We start from the raw sequence: 23,688 nt of genomic DNA, 5'->3' as shown, positions 1-23,688 counted from the left end.
TATATTTATATATATATATACTCTGAGGAAAACACCCAGAAGCCAGCGGTAAAAAGTTAACAAATTTGCATAAAAATAAATATTGTCTATGGCAAGAAAGCAAACTCAAATGCAAATGAATAAAAAACAAAATACCCAGATCCAAAGTTTTGCTCTTATTTAGCATGGTACTAGAGATACAGCAAGTACAATGAGGCAAGGGAAAAAAAGAGTCATGCCATTTGAAATGTGGGAGTAAATGTATCATTTTGGCAGATAGTGATTTTATACTTAGGAAACACTAGAGGCCCCACTGGAAAACGTTGATAAACATTTAAGATCCAGCAAAGGAGCTGAATTCTCTGCTTAATCTTTCTCCTTTTGCAGTGGCTATTTAAAATTTTAATACCGTCTACAATTATCTGGTTCAGAATTTGAAAACTATAAAACATAATCCACTCCTATGACCCAGTGCCACTTACTTCTCCCCACACGTTGCCAGGTTATTATTTTTTTAATGCGTGCTTTCTGGGCTGATTGTTAGCATCTTAAAAAATTGTATAGGAGCACACCATCTGCTGTAGACACTATTATGTATCCTTTTTTGGGGGGGGGTAAGGGGGGATGGAGTCACTGTCACCCAGGCTGGAGTGCAGTGGCGCAATCTCGGCTCACTGCAACCTCCATCTCCCAGGTTCAAGCGATTCTCCTGCCTCAGCCTTCCAAGTAGCTGGGACTACAGGCATTCACCACCATGGCCAGCTAATTTTGTTTTTTTTATTATTTTTTAGTAGAGACGGGTTTTCCCCATGTTGACAAGGCTGGTCTTGAACTGATCTCAAGTGATCTCCCCACCTTGGCCTCACAAAGTACTGGGACTACAGGCATGAACCACCATGCCTGGCATGTATCTTTTCTCATTTAACAGTGCATCACTTTTTCATAGCCCTTGGGATTTATGTCAAAATAAGGTTATCCCTACTCTGGAGCTATGAAATAATTTTCTCATGGTTCCTTCTAGAGCTTTTGGGACTCTTTTAGAAAAAAATGATTAATCTGAACATTATTTTGTCATAAGACACGAGAACCAGGTTCAGTTGCCTTTTTTCCAGAAGGCTTTCCAGTTGTCCCAAGAACTTTTACTTAATTATCTATATTTTTTCTCTTGATACACAACACCATCTTTAGCATGTACTCTGTTCATTGGGCACAGAATTTATTTGCATAAATCGTTAGTTTTGCCATGTAGAATTAAACGTCAACTGAAAAGATAATAAAAGATGCTAGTCATAATAATATAAAATACCTGGATGAAACTTAAAAAGAAACATGAGGCCAGGCGTGGTGGCTCACGCCTGTAATCCCAGCACTTTGAGAGGCTGAGGCGGGCAGATCAGAAGGTCAGGAGATCGAGACCATCCTGGCTAACATGGTGAAACCCCGTCTCTACTAAAACTACAAAAAAATAAATAAATAAATAAGCCAGGCATGGTGGCAGGTGCCTGTAGTCCCAGCTACTGGGGAGGCTGAGGCAGGAGAATGGCGTGAACCCAGGAGGTGGAGCTTGCAGTCAGCGGAGATCATGCCACTGCACTCCAGCCTGAGCAACAGAGCGAGACTCCCTCTCAAAAAAAAAAAAAAAAAAGAAAAGAAAAGAAAGAAAAAAAAAAGAAGAAACATGAAATCTCTGTATTTCATTATAAATTTCCCTCAATCTCAATAAAACATACACTTTACCATACAACAAATGTTTGTAAGGGTTGATTTAACAACAAAAAAAAACCACTCTGCCAGATATTAAAACCTTTCAGAAAGTCATAGTATTGGGAGGCCAAGGTGGGTGAATCACTTGAAGTCAGAAGTTTGAGACCTGAATGACCAACGTGGTGAAACGTCATCTCTACCTAAAATACAAGAATTAGCCAGGTGTGGTGGAGGGTGCCTGTAGTCCCAGCTACTCGGGAGGCTGAGGCAGGAGAATGGCTTTAACCCAGGAGGCAGGAGGTTTCAGTAAGCCAAGATTGCACCACTGCACTCCAGCCTGGGCCACAAATCTAGACTCCATCTCAATAAAAGAAAAAAGAAAAAAACAGTCACAGTCATAAAAATAGTCTGGCAATGTCATAAAAACAGATGCATTCAAAAGACTAAAAAGGTCAGAGACAGTCGTGTGAATAAGTGAAAACTTCCCATCTGCTGAAGGAAGCCCCACAAAACTCTGGGAAATAGATCAGTAGTGTGATACAAAAGAAAATATGGACAAATGTAACTTCATAAAAATTAACCAAAAGCACCCCCCAAAAAAGTCAAAAGGCAATCTTTTGCAACAAAAGACAGAAAAAAACCTATTAATTGTGATACACATTCTTATAAGTAAATAAGAAAAAAGAACCCAAAGAAAAACAGCAGAAAATATAAGATGACCTCTCCCATAGAAAGAAAATAAGTGGCTTATCAACTTGGGCAAAGGATGTTCTTTCTCACTCTTATTTAAGAAAACGCTGATTAAAAGGTGAAATGTGAAGATTGACAAAAATTTTAAGTTTAATAATACAATAATACTTTTAGCAAATTTGTGGGAAAGCTTGTGCCGTCAAACTCAGCTAATACAAGAATGGATTTGCAATCATTATTACAATTGTAGAATGCAAGTGTTCTTTGATTCAGCATTTACCCTTTTGGGAATTTGTCCTGCAGAGATGCTTACAGATATGAGCAATGGTCTCTGTAGACACATGCCAATTGCACAGGTTTAATTTAGCAAAAGCATGAAACAAGCCAAATATACATGGATGGGAAGATGTTTAGATAAAGATACACAAGATGGAATACTATACAGCTACACAAACGGAGAAAATAAGGATCACTAGTCCTGTCACACAATGCAGGCCGGAAGGTAAATCAGTATAGAGACTCTGGAAGGCAAATTGACCATATCTACAATGATTGGAAATGTTTACACAAGTGTCTTCAAGAAAGGGATGGGACAAATAAAACATGGAATGCTATTCAGCACTCAGAAAAAATAGCTATTAGACACACTATTGAGTGGAAAAAAAGCATGTTCACAAATGTCCATATATGTAAATACCATAGGACAAAAAATATATGGAATATAAAAGGAGATATATGATAGAAAGATATGTAGATAGATTGATAAACAAACAGGCAGATAGATGACAGATCAGTATCTCTGCAGGCCCCCTTGGAGAAAGGGAGGTTAGGTGGGGTAGCAGGAATGTCAAGGATAACCCTTGTCTTATCTGTAATGTCTCATTGAGTGCAAGAAGAACCTGTTCTCATCATTGCTTTTGTTATTCAAAACTCATTTTCCATGTGATATATATACAAAATGGAGTGCTATTCAGCCTTAAAAACAGAAGAAAATTCATTTGTGACAACATGGAAGAACCTGAAGGACATTACGCTAAGTGAAGTAAGCCAGGCACAAGAAGAAAAATAACACGCAACCTTAATTACCTGTGAGATCTAAAATGGTTAACATAGAAATCATAGAAACCGAGAAGAGAATGGTGGTTACCAGAGAAGAGAGGAAGAAAGAACGGAAAGACTTTGGTCAAAGGGTACAAGTTTCCATTAGACAGGAAGAATACGTTTGAGGTCTATTACATGCATGATGACTACAGTTAATAATAATATATATCTCAAAATTGCTAAGAGAACAAATTTCAAATGTTCTCACCACAAAAATGATGAGTATATGAGATGATGGGAATGTTTATTAAATTGATTTAGTCATTACGCATTGTATACATATAACATCACATTGCACCCCATAAATATATATAATTAAAATTTGTCAATTAAAAATAACAAATTTTCCGAAACTCATATTTTGAGAAAGAGAAAACAAAAGCTCCCAAAGATATATTTTAATGTGCAGATCTGTGTCTACTTTATTTCTTTTTATTTCAATAGCATTTGGGGTACAAGTGCTTTGGTTACATGGATGATTTCTATAGTGGTGAATTCTGAGGTTTTAGTGCACCCATCACCCATGCAGTGTGTACTGTCCCCAATATGTAATCTTTTCTCCCTTACCCACCTCCCAACCTTGTCCTCTGAGTCTCCATAGCTCATTATATCACTCTCTATGTATTTATGTCCTCATGGCTTAGCTTCCACTTACGGGTGAAAACATATGGTATTTGGTCTTCTATTTTTGAGTTACTTCACCTAGAATAATGGCGTCCAGTTCCATCCAAGTTGCAGCAAAAGACATTACTTCATTCCTTTTTGTGGACAAGTAGTATTCCATGGTATATATATATGCCACATTGCCCACTCGTTGGATGATGGGCACTTAGGTTGGTTCCATATCTTTACAATTGTGAATTGTACTACTATAAGCATGCATGTGCCTGTATCTTTTTCATATAATGACTTATTTCCCTTTGGGTGAATAGTAGTCGGATTGCTGGATGGATTTTATGCAGAAGTGTTTTCATTTAATTAAGTTCCACTGATTTATTTTTGGTTTTGTTGCATTTGCTTTTGTGGTCTTGGCCATGAATTCTTTGCCTAGGCCAATGTCCAGAAGAGTTTTTCCAAGGTTATCTTATAGAATTATTATGCTTTTAGGTCTTAGATGTAAGCCTTTGATTTTTGTACAAGGTGAGAGATGAGAATCCAGTTTCATTTTTCTACATATTGCTATCCAGTTCTCCCAGCACCATTTATTGAATAGGGGGTCCTTTCCCCTATTTATGTTTTTGTATGCTTTGTCAAAGATCAGTTGGCTGTAAGTATTTGGCTTTGTTTCTGGGTCCTCCTTTCTGTTCCATCAGTCTAAATGCCTACTTTTATACCAGTACCATGCTGTTTTGGTAACTGTAGCCTTGTAATGTAATTTGAAGTCTGGTAATGTGATGCCTCCAAATTTTTTCCTTTTGCCTGGTATTGCCTTGACTACACAGGCTCTTTTTTGGTTCCATATGAATTTTAGAATTGCCTTTCCCAGTTGTGTGAAAAATGATGAAGGTATTTTAATAGGCAGTTCATTAAATCTGTAGATTGCTTTGCACAGTATGATCAATTTCACAATATTGATTCTTCCAGTCCATGAACGTGGGATATGTTTTCATTGGTTTGTGTCATCTCTGGTTGTGTCTAGCACTGCTTTGTAGTTCTCCTTGTAGAGAGCTTTAACCTTCTTGGTTAAGTATATTCCTAGGTTTTGTGTTTTTTTTGTTTTTTTTGTTTTTTGGTTTTGTAACTTTTTTTTGTTTGTTTGTTTTGCCCTGTGAAAGTCAGAGGGCAGTTCTCAGATCACTGAGGTAATGTTCTGGAGGTGAGTATACCTGCCTCTGCTGCACAGAAGAGTTTGCCAAGGGAGTGGAGAGTAGCAGGTGGCAGTAAGCCTCATCCAGCTCCCATGCAGTTGGCACAAGGTGGGTATCACACCTGCAGTGTTCCACTCATAGCACTGGATTTAGATCCAGACAGTCTGCACAGAACTCAGACCTGCCTCAGGCAATAAACTTCTCCCACAGAAATAGCAATGCTTTCAGGGCACGCCCTTTTTTGTCCCTGTCCAAGGCCAGGCACCCAGCTCCTGAACTCCTGTCTACAGCACGCTTCCTGCTTGCCTGCCAGGTTCTGGTCAAGGGCGTTCATCCCCACTCGAGGTTATATCAAGAAATTCAGTTGGGCATTTCAACCTGTGACCTCGCCTGAGCTAGTTCTATGACTTCCCCAAGGCCCCCTGTGACATACAATAAGGAATGGCTTCCCTCAGTCCATGCTGGAGATTGGGAATGCCTGTAAGGCACTTCCTGCTGCTACTTCTACTTTTATATTTCTCACCACTCCTTAAATGAGTTCAAGCCCTGGGTAGAGTTAAGGCCTTCCCCTGTGGTCTGGATTTTCAGATTCCCCAGTGAAGATGTGCATCTTGGAGGCAGTCTCTCCCCTTCTCACAGTCTGGGGATTTACAGTTTTTCACCTGTCTCACAGAGTAGGCTGCAGCCTGCAGCTTCTGTTGAAGGGTTGTGGATTCTTTTGGTTTTCCTGTTAAGTTCCCATGTTGTTTCTTGGGAAAAGAAAGTTCACAGTGTGAATCTCTACACATTATTCTGTCCTTCCACATGGGAGAGCACACTGTCATTGCCTCCAATCCACCGTCTTGGGAAAAAGTACTGTGTCTTTTTTATACACTCTTATTTGTATAGAAGAAATCTGTGTTCATATAAAGTGGGCATCAGGATAGCCATTTTCTGGAGGGACACACACAAAACCATTCATGGTAGAAACCACTAGGGTGAGACTTAAGAAAGAAGCTCATTTTTATGAATGTTTTGGACACTTTTGTTTACAAAGTGCACAATGTTACTTGATATTTTGATTTTTAAAAGCATAAAAATATGTTGTCACCTTTTAGGACTGCTGTGCTGAGCAAAGGCTTGGACGGGAGGACACTGCCTCCAAAACACCTGTCCAGTCCCTTGCCTCCTCTCCATCCCCAGCCCCTGGCCTGGCTCAGGTTCCAGAATATCTTCACTGGGACTTCATTCTACAGCTTGTCCTGTCTCCACAGCTGCCCTGAAAAGATCTTTCTGGTACCCAGATCTGACCCAACCCTCCCCTGCTCAACCACTTGTTATGGCCCCCCATTGCCTTTGGGTTAAAATGGAAGCCATTACCACTTTCCCATGCCTTCCACAGCCGGACTCTGCCTTCACCGCCTTGGTTATTATCTCATCATAACTCAGTTCCTTCCTCTCTCATTCTCTCTCTGTCTCCTTCTTTCTTCCCTCCTCTATTGCTCTCCCAGCAAGCATCTATCTTGCTCTCCCTCACTTTCCCTCCATCTTACTTCTTTCTCCCTGTATAACCATCTCCTTCCCCCGATGCATAAACCACTCCTTCTCTCTTTCCCTCTTCTCCCCCTCTACCCCCCACCCCCCGCTGTCTGCATCTTTGCCCAGGCTGTCTTTCTGACCTAGGGCACTACTGCCTCCAGACATCTACTGATCATCATTCAGATTTTCAGTTGAGGCACTTTATTATTTTGTTTTTTTACTTTTTTAGTGATGGGTTCTTTACAGATTTAGATGGATTTTTTTACAGATTTAGATATTGTCCAGGTTCATTTTAAACCTGACCTCAAGTGATCCTCCCACTTCAGCCTCCTTAGTATTTGGTATCACAGGCGCCAGCCACCACATTTAGCTTGAAACACTTTCTACACTCCCAGCCATGCTTCTCTTGCTCTCAACTCCATTCTTGCCCATGTGGACTGGGAATGCCTTGCACTGGGACTGTTCCCGCTAGGCTGGGAGTACCTGGAAAACACATTCATTGGCAGCGTTCTTTCCAGGTCTCCAGAGCACAGAAAGGTGCTGGGAACAGAACTCATTGGAAAGGCATGTGGAAGAGTTTGCTGAATGAAGACTGAATGGATGAATGATGCAGGTGTTCTAGACAAGAGATATATGACTTTTACCCCCAGGTCTCTCTTACAACTCCCTGGACTGAACTGGAGGGTAGGAATTAGGGAACAGAAGGGCAAACATTCAGGAAGTAAAGATGTTTGAAAAAAATGATAATTCAGAGAAAACAAGAAAGGAGTGAAGGAGAAATTCATTCACTGAATATGTCTAGGTGTCATCATCTGCCTTCACATATTGTCACTGGTTCTCTCAGCAGGCTAAGACTCTCTGTCCCAAAAGCCTGGAAACTTTCCCCTGCTAGCCAGGCTGGATACCAAGTTCTGCCTCTGGGCTCTGCTCCTAGTACTACTAAGCAATAATGGAAGAATTGACAAAAACAACTTCCCCTCGCCACCTGAGCAAACATTTAAGAAGTGAGGATGTTCAAAATATATATATATATACACACATACACACACACACACACACACACACACACACACATATATATATATATATATTTTTTTTTTTATATTTCCAGGAGAAAAGAAAGAGAGTGGAGGGGAAGTTCACTTGCTGAATATGTGCAATGTGGCATAATCTGTCCTCACATACTGTCACTAATTTTTTCAGCAGCCCGGGTCTTTCAATCCTAAAGGCCGGTAACCTTTACCCTGACAGCCAGGCTGAGTATCAAGCCCCACCTGTGGTGCTCTGCATTTATACCCACTAAGCAATAGTGGCAGAATCAACAAAACAGCTCCTGCTCCCCTCACCACCTGGGGATCAAAGAAATGACAGGTTTAGGAACAGTCCACAAGAACCTGCACTCACCATTCAATCTCTTTAGGTTCGCGATCCTTCAGAAGCTCTTTCACCTCCTGTCGGCAGCGCTCCTGGTATTCTGGGTGTCTTGCGAGGTTGTACAGGACCCAGGAGAGACCGCTGGCCGTAGTGTCATGGCCTGAGGAGCAGCCAGATACGATCGGGTCTCCAGGCTGCTTCAACACCACCAGGTGGACAGTGCCCATATATTGAGGCCCTCAGGAGGATGGAGGGAGGGGGACGATGGGCAGAATGAAGTGATCCAGTGTCCACCCATCAGGTTCCTGAGATGGAAGAACCCCTGTTCCCACCGTAGTCCCACACTGGGACCCTCACCTGCAAACATGAAGGTGTCAGCCTCTGCTCTTACATCCTCATCTGACAATGCCTTCCCATCTTCATCCTGAAGAGAAAGCAAAACACACACAGACACACACACACACACACACACACACACACACACACTATACTATCTCTGAGACTCCTGAGTCTAACCTGAGACAATATCTGAAGATCAAATCTTCTTCCAGAAACTCAAACCCACTCTGCCCTTCTAGATCTTTCTTGGTCACCATCACCAGAGCCCCCACTCCAAGGGCTTCCCCCAGCTCTCTTGCTTCCTCTTTGGTCCCTGGTGGGAGGAATCAATGGCTCTGGAATATTTTCATATTTCTGCGTCATGCAGACTTTCAGAGAAAAAGATACTGGCAACCTGGGGTACAGGATATTTGAATGGCAATTTGCCTTGGAGGTTAGAAATTATGTATTGCTCCAAAAATATTTGCTCACATTCTAGAGCGGTAAACTGAAGAGAATCTTATCTGTCCAGAAGATATTTGGGTTATAAACTATAGAAATTGCCATCTCACTGGAGAGGAGTAGTTTATACTCCAGAACACAGTGTTCTCTCTCTCTCTCTCTCTCTCTCTCTCTCTCTCTCTCTAACTTTCACCCTGTAAGAAAGAAGGAGCACATGAGCTAGCTGTCCTATATAAGATATAAGACTCATCATGTGGGGGCCCCTCTCCTATGGTGCAAATTTTACAGGTAAAAACATTGTGATGCTCTAGGAGTGGGGAGCCAGCACTACAATCCTACTCTGCCTACTGTTATTGCTGTAAATAGCTAATGGGCTGCTGTGATCCAGGGGTTTAGTGCATCTTTTATCATAGATTTAGACAAGGACATAGACATATAGATATACATAAAAATGTGAAAGACTAACAAACTGACTTGTAAGTTGAGTAAAATCTCAGGCTCCTCACAGTTTCAAAATTAGCAGTGCCCTGATGGCTGCATTCAACAGAGTCATCTCTAAAACCTACCTGTGACCTTCTCTTTCTCAAGCATCTTCCATGGCTCCCAGTGCCCTCTGGATGAAGCCCAATTTATTTCATCTGACCTTTGACATCAAGCTCTATTCTCTCACTTAAATTCAGATCGTAGAGCAACCCACCTTGCTCAGCAGAAGCACATCAATGAAATCCAGAGTCTTGGACTTGGCTTTGTCCTTGAGGAAATCATCAATACCCTGAGTGGGGAGGGTGCGGCGCCGCTCCTGGATGACAGCATCTGTGAAGTTGTGCACCAGGCGGCAGGCCCTGCGGAAGCGCCGCCCGTCTTGGGTGAGGTAATACACAAAGTCCATGTGCTGGAGGATATCCAGGCTTCTTTTTTCTATAAGGGCACTGAGCTCCAAGATGGTGGCAATATATTCACTGGGCCTCCTGCAGGCCAAGGGCAGAAAGGGAGGCAACAATGTAACATATGCAAAGCCCCAGGAACACCTCCCACCAGCAGCCAGGAGCTACCTCCCATCAGGAAACTGGGTATCTAGAAACAGATGGTCCTAGAGATGCATGGTGGGTATCAGTCATGAGATTGACTCTCCAGACCGTCTTCTCTCCCTGCTTCCTATCTCTGAGAGAGTGTCTCCATGCACCAAGGCACCTAGAGTATAGGAAGGACACCATGTTTCTCTCCTCTGTCTCCCACCCAGTATCCAGTACTGATCATTTTCCTTACCAAAAATGTCCGCACAACTCAGACTTCATCCTCTTCCAGTTGATCCCTGCTCCAACCCCCACCATAACCAACTCTATTTCTCTTTCTTTCTCTCTCTCTCTCTCTGTTTCAACTTTCACACTGTAAGACAGAAGGAGCAGCCAGGCACAGTGACTTATGCCTGTAATCCCAGCACTTTGGGAGGCCAAAGCGGGCGGATCAACTGAGGTCAGGAGTTCGAGACCAGCCTGGCCATCATGGAGAACCCCCTCTCTGCTAAAAATACAGAAATTAACCGGGTGTGGTGGCGAGCCGTCAGTTTCCCACACAGCTCAGCTCTTACCACATCCAACATCAGCTGAAACTACAAAAGCTCTCTGAAAATCTCTTGATAAACTTCATACCCCTTTTCCTAATTTTCAGTGTCCCTAATATCTAGCCCCTACTTCCACAACCTCATTTCTACTGTCTCTTGCACATGCTTGGCTCATCCTAACCTTGCTTTTACCCAGATATTTCTACCTACCTGGAAAGACAACACTTTCTCCTCTTCCTCGACCTTCAAAGCCCAACTATGATACAAATCATCCTGAAAGGTACTTCGGGTTACTTTGCTCATTCCTCCCTCCCCAATTTAACTCCCTTTGGTCCGTGGATTCACATCCCAGGCCCTGGCAAGGAACTCACTCCTGACAGTGGCTGTCAAAGCTGAAGATGCATCTCTGCAGACTGTCCAAGGTCATCAGGCTGATGTGCTCAGACATGTTCAGACGACTGCTGCCTTCTGAGGCCAGGTGCTGCCACTTGTCCTGGCCAGAGAAGTGAAGAGAGCTAGAGCTGGGCCCTGCCTCCTTTGTGCCCCTCCCCAGCCCCAAGTATCAGGAGGGACTCCCCCTCAATCAGCCCCCTGGTCCTCTGCCCCAGGAACCAATTGCCAGCGAGAACCAGACTTGGATGGAAGCAGAAGGTGTTAGTATTAGGAGATGAAGACCCATGGCTTGGAGCCAAGAGACCGGCATTCAAGTCTCAGCTCTGTCTCCTATGCTCTGTGTGCCCTTGGTACAACCTATTGCCCTCCTCTAGGTCCCACCTGTCCAATATTCAATAAAGGTCAAGGTGATCTGCTTTGGGGACAGATAAACCAGGATACAATCTCTGTTCCACCACTCCTAGCTCACTTACTAACTGGTTGAACTGTGTTCAGCTCCCTAATCTCTCTGGCCCTCAGTTCATCATCTGCAATAGGTCAAAAATAACCACAACCTCACAGGGTTATTAAATTAAACAACATATATCCTGGCATTGGGACATGACATTTTCTCAGGCATATGGTGAGTGACCAGTAAGTGTTCACTTTATTCATCTGCATTATAATAAGTTCATTTCAAAAATATCCCTGTGTTGGAAGAGGCACTTCTTCATCAGCCCTGAGCATCCTTGCTGGGTGTGCCACCAATGCAAGACTGTGATGTTCTTACCTGAGCCATATCTCAGAGTTGTGTTTGCAGACAACAACCTGGAGAGATAAGGCAATGACTCCCCCTGGACCAATATCAGGCTTGTAATCGCCACTATTAAAGCAGATTCCCTAAGCCTAATGCCCATTGTCTGTCATGAAATGTATTGCATGAGCAAGCTAATATAGAGGCCCACCAGTGTCATCCCCATGGAATATAGGCTGGCTCAGAAAAAGGATACAAACCAACAAGAAGTACACGTTGCTTATTGTGCCATGAGTAATCAACTACCCTTTGTCTCTGACCCAGGAGTCTCGTGTCTTGTGTTAGAATCCATCAAACAGTAACGAGCTAACTTACCAGCTTGTATATTTAAAAAAAAAATCCTAGACACTTCACGAAATCCTGACCCCCAATTCTTCACTTCTCACTGTATTCACACCCTTTGTACAGTAATTTTTCAGCAACTCCCATTAATTCCATTTTACACCCCTTTGAGTCTGTACTGGACTTTTGACTTTCTTTGGCCAATACAATGTGGTGAAATGATGATGTAATAACTCTGATAGACCCAAACCTGGCTGAACTTTGAAGCATTGCAGAGACAATGTCCAGAAGCATTGCAGCTTCTCTGCCATGTGAACAACAAGATGCCTTCTGGAGGCAGAGAATCACATGGGGGAAAGTCCAGGTGTCACAGCTGAGGCCATCCCAGATCAGCCTGAAACCAGTGAAGCCCCAAACATGTGAATGAACTGAGCCAGGATCAGCAAAGCCCCTACCTGATCCCCAGCTGCTCATGTGCCAAGAGTGATTCTTTCCACATCCAGAAGGGCCAGCCAACTGTCTCACAGACTTGTTAGCAATCATAAACCCTTATTGCTCTAAGCCAATGAGTTTTGAAGTGGTTTGTAATCAGCAATGACTACTATGCAATCTTCATCTTTGCTCTCTTGAGTTTACAGGGTTTCTGCGAGAAAAACAGGAACTAACACCTTCTGAGAACCTACTGTGTGCCAAGCAAATGACTTCATTCGATCGTCTTGCCACCTTTTAATTAGGGATTATTATCCCCGTTTTAAAGATGCAGAAACCAAGTCTCAGACAGGAAGAACAATGGCTCAGTGCCACCCAGCAGAGCCAAAATCCCAGACCAGATCTGTCCCTGGTCCCTCCACCCAAAGACTGCAGCTGGGAACCAGAGTTCAAAGGACTCACGAGCATGATGTTCACACTTTCATTGAAGATCTTTATATAGGGCTTCAGGATGTTGAAATGGAAGGCAGGCGTCAGCATCCGACGGTGGCGGCTCCACTTGTCACCATTACTCAGAATTATCCCTTCTCCTAGTAGGGCAACCAAGGGCAGTGGGCAAGAGCAGCATCATCCCCACCCCCTACAAAGTTATCCCCAACCCCTTTCGTCTGCAGGTACTCACCCAGCCAGGGCTTCAGAAACCTGGTGAAGAGGTCATCCTTGGGTGCAGTGGCAGCTGGCATGAATGACGACCGTCAGGGGCCATGCAGAGGGCAAGAGAGGAACTTCAGGTGTAGAGGGAGGCTCCCTACCAAGAATTTCCCCACTTCATGCTTAGAAGAGGAGGCAGGAGGCCAAGGGCAAAGGAAGAATGGAGGATACAGGAAGAAGGACCAGACCAGGCTGCAACAGCACAGTAGAGCAATGACACAACCTAACGGGGCACAGCACACCCCACAACACCTTGACATGGCTCCTACATGACCCAGCATGTTCTGCAACACCCAAGCGTAGCTCCACACTCTACAAAATACCTTTAAAGAGGCCTAGGGCACCCTGTCCGCCCCAGCACTCTTTATCATCTCCTGACATGGACCTGGGACTTGGGACATGTCCCCAACATATGTTAACATGCCTTGGCATAGACACAACACACATGAGGAGCCCTAAATGACACATCATCTGACATGGACCTGAGATAGTCAGACATAACCTCTGTGTACCCCAAAGACAGGCTCCAGATAGGATTTAAATATGAGTTCTTAAATGTCTTGAACATGTCACAGGTGTAACCAAGACTCTTCTTCAAGTATGATTCCAATGAATTCTGAAACCTGGCTCAGGAACACTAAAATAATAACTCTGACAGCTCTCAAAGGGACGCTGGGTCCCAGATCTTGGACAAGCTACAAACATTGCCAAGAGATGACAAGGAGGAGAAAAGACAATTTCAAATTACATGTCAGAGAAGAACCAGAAAGTCTGGCATATGCCCCAAGTGTCCTTGGCCACAGCTGAGCCACACACATGATGACTTCTCCATATGATCCCAGGAAAACAATACCAGATGTAACGAGGTGTAATATAGAAATCATAGAATATTTATGGGGCCCCTGGGGGAAAGGTGAGCTTTCTGACAAAAACTGAGCTTCTGGGACCCATGGTTGACACCGTAAGAAAAGGACTGCCTTAAAAGAAAAAGTGATGCAGAGAATGGTGAATTTAAGAAAAGGAGACAGATTCCTGATGATGTTCATTGACACCTGGATCCAGCCATGCCTGAAGACCACCCTCCCTGGACTTTACACTCTTTTGATTCTGTTTATTTGCTTAGAGCACACAAAGTTGAGTTTCCAGCACTCACAACTGAAAGAGACCTCAGCAGCCAGAGAGAGCTGGTGACCTGCACAGAGTCACTAAGCATTTTGGGGTCAGAGCCATAGTTTCTGTGGGATGCTGCCCCTTCCCTTGCTGAGCCTGGTGTGTCCAAGGACGAGAAGGGCAGAGAGCAGGGAAGATCAAGCAGCTGGTGTGGGATCTCCTATTGGAGAGTCCTGAAGCCTGCAGGAGGAGAGCAGTGAACGTAGGGTGGATGAGTGACAGGATGAGGTAGAAGGAACTGACCCATCATAGGTGGACATCACATGAATAGCAGCCCAGATTCTCCACCAGTCACAAGTCCTCCTACCACTCTGGGCTGAGGGAAGGACAAGGCTGGTGCCAGGACTGGCTGGGCCCCCAAATACCGATGATGCTTATTGCATCATCCTGCCACACACTTTTAAAAAATTCTACTCATTGGTCCAGACTCAGCTCCAACAACTCTTCCTCCAGGAAGCCTTTCAGCCTGCCCCAGCAGGCACCCAGTTCTCCTCTAGGTTGTCACACCCATCTCTCTCTTGCCCATTCCTGATCCCATGAAGCTGGAAATGTCTCTGTCCGGACCCTTCTCCTCAAGCATGGGGGTTCCTTCAAGAAAGGGCCCTGAATTGAGGCGTCTTGGGGCCCCAGTGGTGCCCAGAACACCAAAGCAGGAAGCAGATGGCAATGGAGGGAGAAGACATTGAGGTGGAAGTCTCAGTGATGGGCCTGGGTACTCAAGGAGGGGCCTGGGTACTGCAGGGGCCACGCAGAGGCTTGGCCTGGCACCCACCACCACAAGCTCTGCATGGGTACCTGAGGCATTGGTGATACACCGGATGGTGTCAGGGTGGCATAAAACGATGAAGGGGATGATGGGACCCATCCATATTGTAAACCCCTGGGAATAGGTGGCCGACAGCTGGGTCAAGTTCTTCAAGCCCTCCTCTGTAGGAGCGATCTGAAAGCAAGTCAGGGGGCCGTCAACTCCTGTGATGGTTAATTCTAGGTGTCCACTTGACTGGGCTACAGGATACCCACTCAAACATTATTGCTATGTGGGTCTCTGAGAGTGTTTCAGGAGATACTAGTGTTTGAAGCTGAACTGAGGATGGAAATAGTAGGTGCAGAGGAATGAGTTACTGAAGAGGGGAATGAATGAATGAGGAGAGAAATGAGCAAGGAGAGGAATGAGTGAGTGGGTAGAGGAATGAGTGAGTGAGGAGAGGAACGAGTGAGTTAGGAGAGGAATGAGTGAGTGAGGAGAGGAATGAGTGAGTGAGGAGAGGAATCAGTGAGTGAGGAGAAGGATGAGTGAATGAGGAGACGAATCAGTGAGTGAGGAGAGGAATGAGTGGGTGGGTAGAGGAATGAGTGAGCGAGGAGAGGAATGAGTGAGTGAGCAGAGGAGTGAGGAGAAGAATGAGTGAATCAGGAGTGGAATGAGTGAGTGGGTAGAGGAATGAGCGAGTGAGGAAAGGAATGAGGGAGCAGGGAAAGGAATGAGCGAGTGAGGAGACGAATGAACGAGTGGGTAGAGGAATGAGTGAGCGAGGAAAGGAATGAGTAAGTGAGGAGAGGAATGAGTGAGTGAGGAGAGGAATGAGTGAGTGAGGAGAGGAATGAGTGAGTGAGGAGAGGAATGAGTGAATGAGGAGAGGGATGAGTGAGTGAGGAGAGAAACGAGTGAGTGGATAGAGGAATGAGTGAGCGAGGAGAGAAATGAGTGAGTGAGCAGAGGAATGAGTGAGCCATGTCTCTTGCTTCTCTAGGGTCCCAGACCCCAGCCACCATCAATACCCAGCTCCCTGAGCCCCTACTGGAAGTCCAGCCCCTCAGGAAGCCCATCCACCCTGAGACCTCAGAACCCATCCAATTCATTGAATTCTTGAACAGGACAAAAAGAGGAAAGGAAGAACTTGCTCGCTCTTCTGCAGCTGAGACATTGGTCTTCTCCTGCCCTCAGAACTCCAACCCAGGCCTTTCTGGACTCAGGCTGAATTTATACCACCAGCGTCCCTGCTTTCTGACTTGCAGATGGTATATCATGGGAATTCTTGGCCTCCATCATCACATTATCCAATTCCCATAATAAATTCTTATCTCTCTGTCTCTTTCTGTCTCCATACATACATGCATTGGAGGTAAGAAGAAACAGACCCTATCTGTTTCTAGGGAGGACCCTGAGTAATGCACCTCCCCGGAAGGAGCCACAGCTAGTCCCCCTGCAGCCACCGGACACGGTGCAGCCTCTGCAGTGAGCAGCGTGTCTGGATTCTGAACAGCTGCAGGGGATTTCTGCTGACCTCTGCTCCTTCTCTCTTGGGGCTGTCCCAGGATCCGAGGGTAAACACCAAAGCAGAGGGAGAAGACGAGCTGTCTGCTCAAGAGGATGTGTTTTCTCGTCCTGGAAATGATTTCAGTCTGGGGATTGCTATACGGGAAGGATCCCCATGGGAGGAGGTTTGGGGCAGCAGTGTGGCCTCAGGACATATCCCTAGGGCTGGTTCCCACATGCTTTTGTGTCCTGGCTGGTCCACACGGGCACTAGTTCCTCCCACAGATGAAGGGTCTGCATGCTGAGGGCCCTCTGTTCTCAGCAACCCCCGGGGGAGCAGAGGTGTCTCTAATGTCCATCAGAATGGCAGCCCCCACCTGGGAGAGCCTCCCTTACACCAGGCTCTATGCTAGTGCTTCCTGTTCACCTGTGGACACGCCCATCAATCCTGCCATTTGTAAGTGAGCAGACAGAGGCCACGTCCCCCAAAGGTGAGGGCAGGTCCAAGTCAGAGGGCAAGGTCTGAGGATGTCAAGGACAGCTTCTGAAACAGTAAGGGAGTGGCCAAATTATATCCAAGTTGGACTACAGGGCTCATTGGGACATCTTAGTGGGGGAGAGCATGTCGCCCTTGGAAGGGGAGGAGGTGGGAGACTGCCCACACTTCTCTTCTGGCCCAGCTGTGTCCCTCCAAGGGGAAGGGAGTCAGAGCTAATTCCTGTGGGAAAGCAGCAGCCCAGAGATAGGCAGATACAAGCAAATGGGCCAGGCAGGGAGCAGCCCCTGTGCAGCGGACTCAGGAGGCCTCAAGTCCAGCAGTGGAGAAGGTGGGAATGCCAGGAGAACCCTGCTCTGTGCACCCCCACAGCCCTGCAGGAGCCTCTGGGAGGTGCACTATTGTAAGAAAGACAGGCAGGAAAAGGATCCAGACAGGCTGGGGTGACAGGACAAGGAAGGGAGAAAGGCTTGGGATGGAACAGCAGAGGAATGAGTGAGTGAGTAGAGGAATGAGTGAGTGAGGAAAGGAATGAGTGAGTGAGGAGAGGAAGGAGTGAGTGGTGAGGAGAGGAAGGAGTGAGTGAGGAGAGGAAGGAGTGAGTGAGGAGAGGAATGAGTGACTGAGGAGAGGAATGAGTGATCGAGGAGAGGAATGAGCGAGTGAGGAGAGGAATGAGTGAGTGAGGAGAGGAAGGAGTGAGGAGAGGAATGAGTGAGTGAGGAGAGGAAGGAGTGAGTGAGGAGAGGAAGGAGTGAGTGAGGAGAGGAATGAGTGACTGAGGAAAGGAATAAGTGATCGAGGAGAGGAATGAGTGACTGAGGAAAGGAATGAGTGAGTGAGGAGAGGAATGAGTGACTGAGGAGAGGAATGAATGAGTGAGTGAGGAGAGGAAGGAGTGAGTGAGGAGAGGAAGGAGTGAGTGAGGAGAGGAAGGAGTGAGTGAGGAGAGGAATGAGTGAGTGAGGAAAGGAATAAGTGATCGAGGAGAGGAATGAGTGAGTGAGCAGACAAATGAGTGAGGAGAGGGATGAGTGAATGAGCAGAGGAATGAGTGAGCCATCGCCCTTGCTTCTCTGGGGTCCCAGACCCCAGCCACCATCAATACCCAGCTCCCTGAGCCCCATTCCTGCTCCTCTGGAAATCCATCTACCCTGAGACCCCAGACACATTTTGCTGTCGCACTCACCACGCCCAGATGACCCCAAAACCAGTTTCTTTTCGGGGGTTGCGGGAAACACTGGAGCCGGCGGTAGTTGTCATAGAAGGCGTAGGTCCAGGCCAGGACACGGGCGAGGAGCCAGGAGCCCCCAGCCAGCAAGAGTAGCAGCCAAGGGGATGCTGCCACCTGCCCCAAGCCCAACCAGGGCAGACTCAGCAGCGACATCCTGCAGGGCACACAGGATGGAGGGTGAGGTCCTGAGGCCCAGGGAAGAGCTCTGGGGACAGCGGAGAGGGGCAGGGTCAGGAACTGCTGGGGTCAGGACAGGGAGGGCTCAGGGATGGGTAACCAAGGGCTGAGATCTAAAGTCCAGAAAGGCCCAACCAAAACCAACAACCAAGTCGCCTCCAGTGACTTGGTAACCACAGAGAAAGGGAAAGAGAGAGGAGCTGATTAGAGTCCAGAAGGGCCCAGCCTGAATCCTTGGGAGTTTGCTAGGGGTCCAGGTACCAGGAAACCACCACTGTCCCAGGCCAGCAGCTTGAAGCCACCGCAGCCTTGGGCAGTGCCTCTCCCCATCCCAGGCCAGGACCCTCCAGCCCTGCCACCCCCAGCCTGGCACCTTCTGTCGGGAGCAGCTTGTCCCACACAGCCTTCTCTCCTCTTCTGCTGGGAGGTCTGTGGCCCGGCCCCTGATCTAGGGAAGAAGGCCCTAGGAGGCTGGGCTGGGCTGGGCTGGGGTGGGCTGGGGCAGCCAATCCCCACAGTCTGGGTGTGTCTTCCATGCCTGGGCAGCCAGCCAAAACCTGGGGTTGGGCCAGCTGGTGCAGCTCAGGGTGACCCAGCAGGAGTACTGAATTCTCAGGTCTCTGCACCTTCTTGGCAGTCTGCCAAGAAGAGGACTCTGAGCCCCAAGTTTGCCTCCACCCTGCCCTTCCAAGACAAGGGCATTCAGGTAAAAGTGTATACTTACCATGACAGTTCTCAGTCAGCTGAGCTGGGCCAGGCCAACCCTTGTCCCAGATCATCTGGGCTCCTCTCCAAACACGGGTGGGGAGGATGTCAGGCACCCTACCTGGTGCAGACTTAGGAGATTCAGAGACAGAAGCCTCTCATCTCTGGCTTCATAACCTGGCAAGAGTTCAAGTTCTGCCTCCAAGCAGTCCAGGGCCTGAGTTGAGAACTGACTGCTGGAAGCAGGAAGAAACAATCCAATCCCAACCCCACTGAGGATTACCCGTGTCAGAATCTGGGGATAAAGAGCCCAGCTGGAGGAGCAAACCTACAGGCTGGGCTCAGCCTAGGAGGACAGAGTGGAGGCAGAGGGGATGAGGCTGAGAGGGGCCATATGATCCCAGGTGTAAACATATAGCAGGTGTAGACAGGTATGACATATTCCAGGTGTAACCAGGACGCAGGTGTAAATATACATGTGATAAGATGTGATCATAGAGCCGATCTGCCCATACAGCAGCCGCCATCCCACAGACACGCCTCAGTCATAAGCAGACAGTGGTCAAACAGGTGGAAGTCCACGGGAAACAGAGGCAGTGATATCTCTGCCACAGCCCCCTCTCTCTGCACATGGGGCACCCGACCAGCTGCAGACAACACAGAGGGTTCAGCAGCGGGCAAAGGACAGCCAGTGCAGTGTCCACCTGGAGCCAAGAGCATGGGCTTGATGCAGATGGAGAGAAAGATGTGCATGACTATGTGCCAGGGCCCCACCCACCAGCAGCACATGGTCCCAAGGGCGCTTAACAGGCCTTGTGTGCATAGGAGTCCTTCCTCCGAGCTCTGAATCAGGAGAAAAACACACAAAATCCAATTCATACCCTTTTAGGCTGTCAGAGAGAAGGAACTGCAGGAAAAAGATCTAGACCCAAGCCCTAGGAATTCCATGCAGCATCTCAACATCCTCTTATTGATGAGCCCTCTCCTAGGCTTCCCCCAACATCCTCTATACATGACTCTCCAGTCCTTACGGTACAGAGACAAAGAAGCTCTTTCCCCATGTGGATCCCAAACACCACGTTCCCTGGGTTCTCCTCCATCCCATTTTCCAGATGGGTTCTGAACAATGAAGTCACTTGCCCACAGTCCCGAGATAGTAAGTGGCAAGCCTGAGACCTGAGACTGAGTCTGTCTGAATCCATGGCCTGAGTTCTTAACCATCAGACTTCTTTGTGCCTGTATTAGTCCCTTTTCACACGACTATAAAGAAATACTCAAGACTGGGTAACTTATGAAGGAAAGAGATTTAATTGACTCACTGTTCTGCATGGCTGGGGAGGACTCGGGAAACTTACAGTCATGGCAGAAAGTAAAGGAAAAGCAAGCTTGGACCTTCACACTTGGCAGCAGGAGAGAGAAGAGAGAATGAGGAAGTGCCACACTTCTCGTGAGAACTCACTCACTATCATGAGAATAGCATGGGGGAGACAGTCTCCATCATCCAGTCACCTCCACCTGGCCTCTCCCTAGACACATGTGGATTATGGGAATTACAATTCAAGCTGAGACTTGGGTGGAGACACAGCCAAACCATATCAGTGCCCCCGAAACAATAGCTCCACCTAGGACTTCCTTGTTCCTGGTCTATTCTTATCCCCTGGGGAAGGCTAGGAGAGGCTGGGCTGGGCCATCAAATCCCTGCCTGCCTCCTCCCTGCCTAGTAGGCAGCCAAAAATAAAGGGCTTGGGGCAGCAGCATCCCTCAGCCAGATCCTGCTCCAGGTGACAGGAGGCAAAAAGGGAGGCAGTGTGGGGATCAGGAAGTCTCAGGTGGGAACTGCCAGAGCCCCAAGAGGCTGGAGCCCCTTCAGTGGTTTTCCTTCCAACCAGGAACGTCTCAGCTGCCAAGTCACACAACCTCAAGGGATGTCTCCTAGCGAGTATGGAGGGAAGGAAGCCACCATCCAGAAGACAGAAGTTCATGCTTCTCTCAGGGGCTCTTCTACCCCCTGCCCCCCTGCCTAGAGTAGGACAGTGGGCAGGCGTGTCGGACCAGCCATGGAGACCGCTCTGTGAGGGACCAGGCTCAGGCATCACCCATTCACCTGTGAGCCTCAGTCTTCCCATATGAGAAACAGTCCTCATAAACCTTCACACAGCATTGTACATGTTCCATCAGACACCAGCACAGAGAGCAGGGACAAGTACGTCTCAAATCTTAGGTGAGGGCTGATCCCATCTATATAGAAAATGCCTGAGTGGGCCGGGCTCGGTGGCTCACACCTGTAATCCCAGCACTTTGGGAGGCCAAGGCGGGCAGATCACCTGAGGTCAGGAGCTCGAGACCAGCCTGGCCAAAATGGTGAAACCCCGTCTCTACTAAAAATACAAAAATTAGCCGGGCATTGTGGTATGTACCTTCAGTCCCAGCTACTCAGGAGGCTGAGGCAGGAGAATCACTTGAACCTGGGAGGCAGAAGGAGGTTGCAATGAAGCAAGATTGCACCATTGCTTCCAGCCTGGGCAACAAAGCAAGACTCTGTCTCAAAAAAAAAAAAAAAAAAATACAGTGTATGTGTGTATATTTGTTTACTCATTTATATATGCACTTGACAAATTTTCAGAAAAATCCACACATCACCATGGAATTAGAAGAAGTAGAATTAAGGTAAAGACCATTTTATCTTTCTACACATCTCTGTTGCTTTGTTTTTCAAACTGAGCTGCTATACATTTAATTGCTAAGCAAATATTTAGGAAGGAATAAGGATTTGGCAGAGCAAAGGCACATAGTTGACACACAACACAGGTGAGCAGTTGTTATTTTGTGTCCATGAAGACGCAGCTCCTAGGAATCTGCATGGGGTCTCTAGAACAAGCATTCATGCCGCCTATTGGCTGGAGTTTCACCTTGCCTGTCTTCAACTTTCAAGAAGGAAGAAGTTCTGGATTTAGTAGAACTCAGTTGATGTCGACTCTCGCTGGCTCAGTGACCCTTAGTAAGTCCCTTGCTCTCTCTGAGCCTCGTAGCCTCCTTGGTAAGAGGAAGAAGTGGAGTTCTACCTCCCAGGTAGTTGAACTCAATAACACACTTTACTTGAGCAACTACACTGTGCCAGGCACGGTGAGAGGGCCCTGGATACAGGATGAACAAGACAGATCAGGTCCCTGCCATCCTGTTGCTCATGTCTGACGGGAAGCCAACAGGTCATAAGACCAAGTCCAGTGGTGGTGGTAATGAAAAACATTGCCACACTGAGGCGAGCTAGAAGGGGAGGGAGGGGGCTCTTCCGAATGCGGTGATCACGCAGGGACTCCCCCAGAGGTCACCTTGGAGCAGAAAGCTGAGTGACATTGAAGACGGGGCCCTGGGTAGGGACCAGCCCCTGAGGCTGTGCCAGGCGTATAAAAACCCAGCTCCCAGAGGAGCAACCAAATGGCTAAAAGATGTGTCCATTTCTGCCTCCTTCCTCTTATGACCTGTTGGCTTCCCCTGTCAGACATTGGATATCCACATCCAAAAAAAACAGTCAAACCACAATTCACACCCCATACAAAATTTAACTAAATAGAGATTATGGAATTTCATGTAAAATCTAAAACTATAAAACTTTTAAAGAGAGTGTAGGGGAAAATCTCCGTGACCTCCAGTTAAGCAAAGAGTTCCTACGTATGGCAGTGTCAGCATAATTGATAAGTCTTACCTCATTCAAATTTAAAACGTTTGCTCTATGAAAGAAACTTCAGAGTCTAGGAAAAAGACTTATAAATCACACAACTGACAAAGGACTTGTACATAAAATTTATAAAGAATTCTCAAAATCCAACAATAAGAAGGCGAACCACCCAAGGAAAAATTAACGAGCAGATGATTGAACAGACACTTCACCAAAGAAAATACAGGAGTGTCAAATGGGCACAGGAAGGCACGAGTGGTTCAACGCCGTTAGTCACTGGGAGACACGAATTAAAATCTCAGGGATATGCCACAACATGCCCATAAGGAAGGCTGAAACAAAAGCTCACACTACCAATGGCTGTTAATTATTTGGAGGACCCAGAATTCTCATACGTGACTTATGGAAATTAAACATGATGCAGATGCTTTGGAAACAGTTTGGTAGTTTCTTTTTATTTTATTTTTTTTTTTTGAGACTGAGTCTCGCCATGTCCCCCTCCCCCAGGCTGGAGTGCAGTGGCACCACCTCAGCTCATTGCAACCTCTGCCTCCCAGTTTCAAGTGATTGTCATGCATCAGCCTCCCGAGTAGCTGGGATTACAGGCCCGCACCTCCACAACCAGCTAACTTCTGTATTTTTGTAGAGATGGGGTTTCACCCTGTTGCCCAGCCTGGTCTCAAACTCTTGGCTTCAAGTGATTTGCCTGCGTAGCCCTTCCCAAGTGCTGGGATTACAGGCCTGGCCCGGTTTGATAGTTTCTTATCATGTTATACGTACACTTAGAATATGATCCAGCCATCTCATTCTAACAGCAATGAGAACTTAGGCTCCCCCAAGAACCTCTATA

At 46.7% G+C, this 23,688-nt stretch overlaps 3 protein-coding genes across 3 annotated transcripts in view; all 3 read right to left on the bottom strand.

Moving 5' to 3' along the window:
* Positions 1-18,433, bottom strand: part of LOC105540128 (cytochrome P450 4F12-like) — a 20,152-nt gene extending 1,719 nt beyond the window's left edge. The window contains exons 1-8 of the mRNA XM_011980623.1: positions 18,236-18,433; positions 15,089-15,233; positions 13,095-13,148; positions 12,875-13,002; positions 10,887-11,008; positions 9,652-9,922; positions 8,532-8,598; positions 8,205-8,334 (exon numbers count right to left, since the gene is read on the bottom strand). Coding sequence (XP_011836013.1) covers positions 8,205-8,334; positions 8,532-8,598; positions 9,652-9,922; positions 10,887-11,008; positions 12,875-13,002; positions 13,095-13,148; positions 15,089-15,233; positions 18,236-18,433 — 1,115 coding nt within the window. The remainder of the gene's footprint in view (positions 1-8,204; positions 8,335-8,531; positions 8,599-9,651; positions 9,923-10,886; positions 11,009-12,874; positions 13,003-13,094; positions 13,149-15,088; positions 15,234-18,235) is intronic.
* The window catches only part of LOC105540096 (cytochrome P450 4F12), a 54,476-nt gene extending 35,603 nt beyond the window's left edge, over positions 1-18,873 (bottom strand). Inside the window, exon 1 of the mRNA XM_011980583.1 lies at positions 18,831-18,873. The gene's annotated coding sequence lies outside the window, so the exon portion shown is untranslated. The remainder of the gene's footprint in view (positions 1-18,830) is intronic.
* Positions 18,874-19,654: 781 nt separating this feature from the next.
* Positions 19,655-23,688, bottom strand: part of LOC105540126 (phylloquinone omega-hydroxylase CYP4F2-like) — a 26,995-nt gene continuing 22,961 nt past the window's right edge. The window contains exon 12 of the mRNA XM_011980622.1: positions 19,655-20,005. Within this exon, the coding sequence (XP_011836012.1) occupies positions 19,655-20,005 (351 nt within the window). The remainder of the gene's footprint in view (positions 20,006-23,688) is intronic.

Source organism: Mandrillus leucophaeus, unplaced genomic scaffold (assembly GCF_000951045.1).
Source record: "Mandrillus leucophaeus isolate KB7577 unplaced genomic scaffold, Mleu.le_1.0 Scaffold215, whole genome shotgun sequence".
Classification (NCBI taxonomy): domain Eukaryota; kingdom Metazoa; phylum Chordata; class Mammalia; order Primates; family Cercopithecidae; genus Mandrillus; species Mandrillus leucophaeus.
The sequence above is the reverse complement of the archived record's forward strand: the minus strand, read 5'-3'. Positions and strand labels throughout refer to the sequence as shown.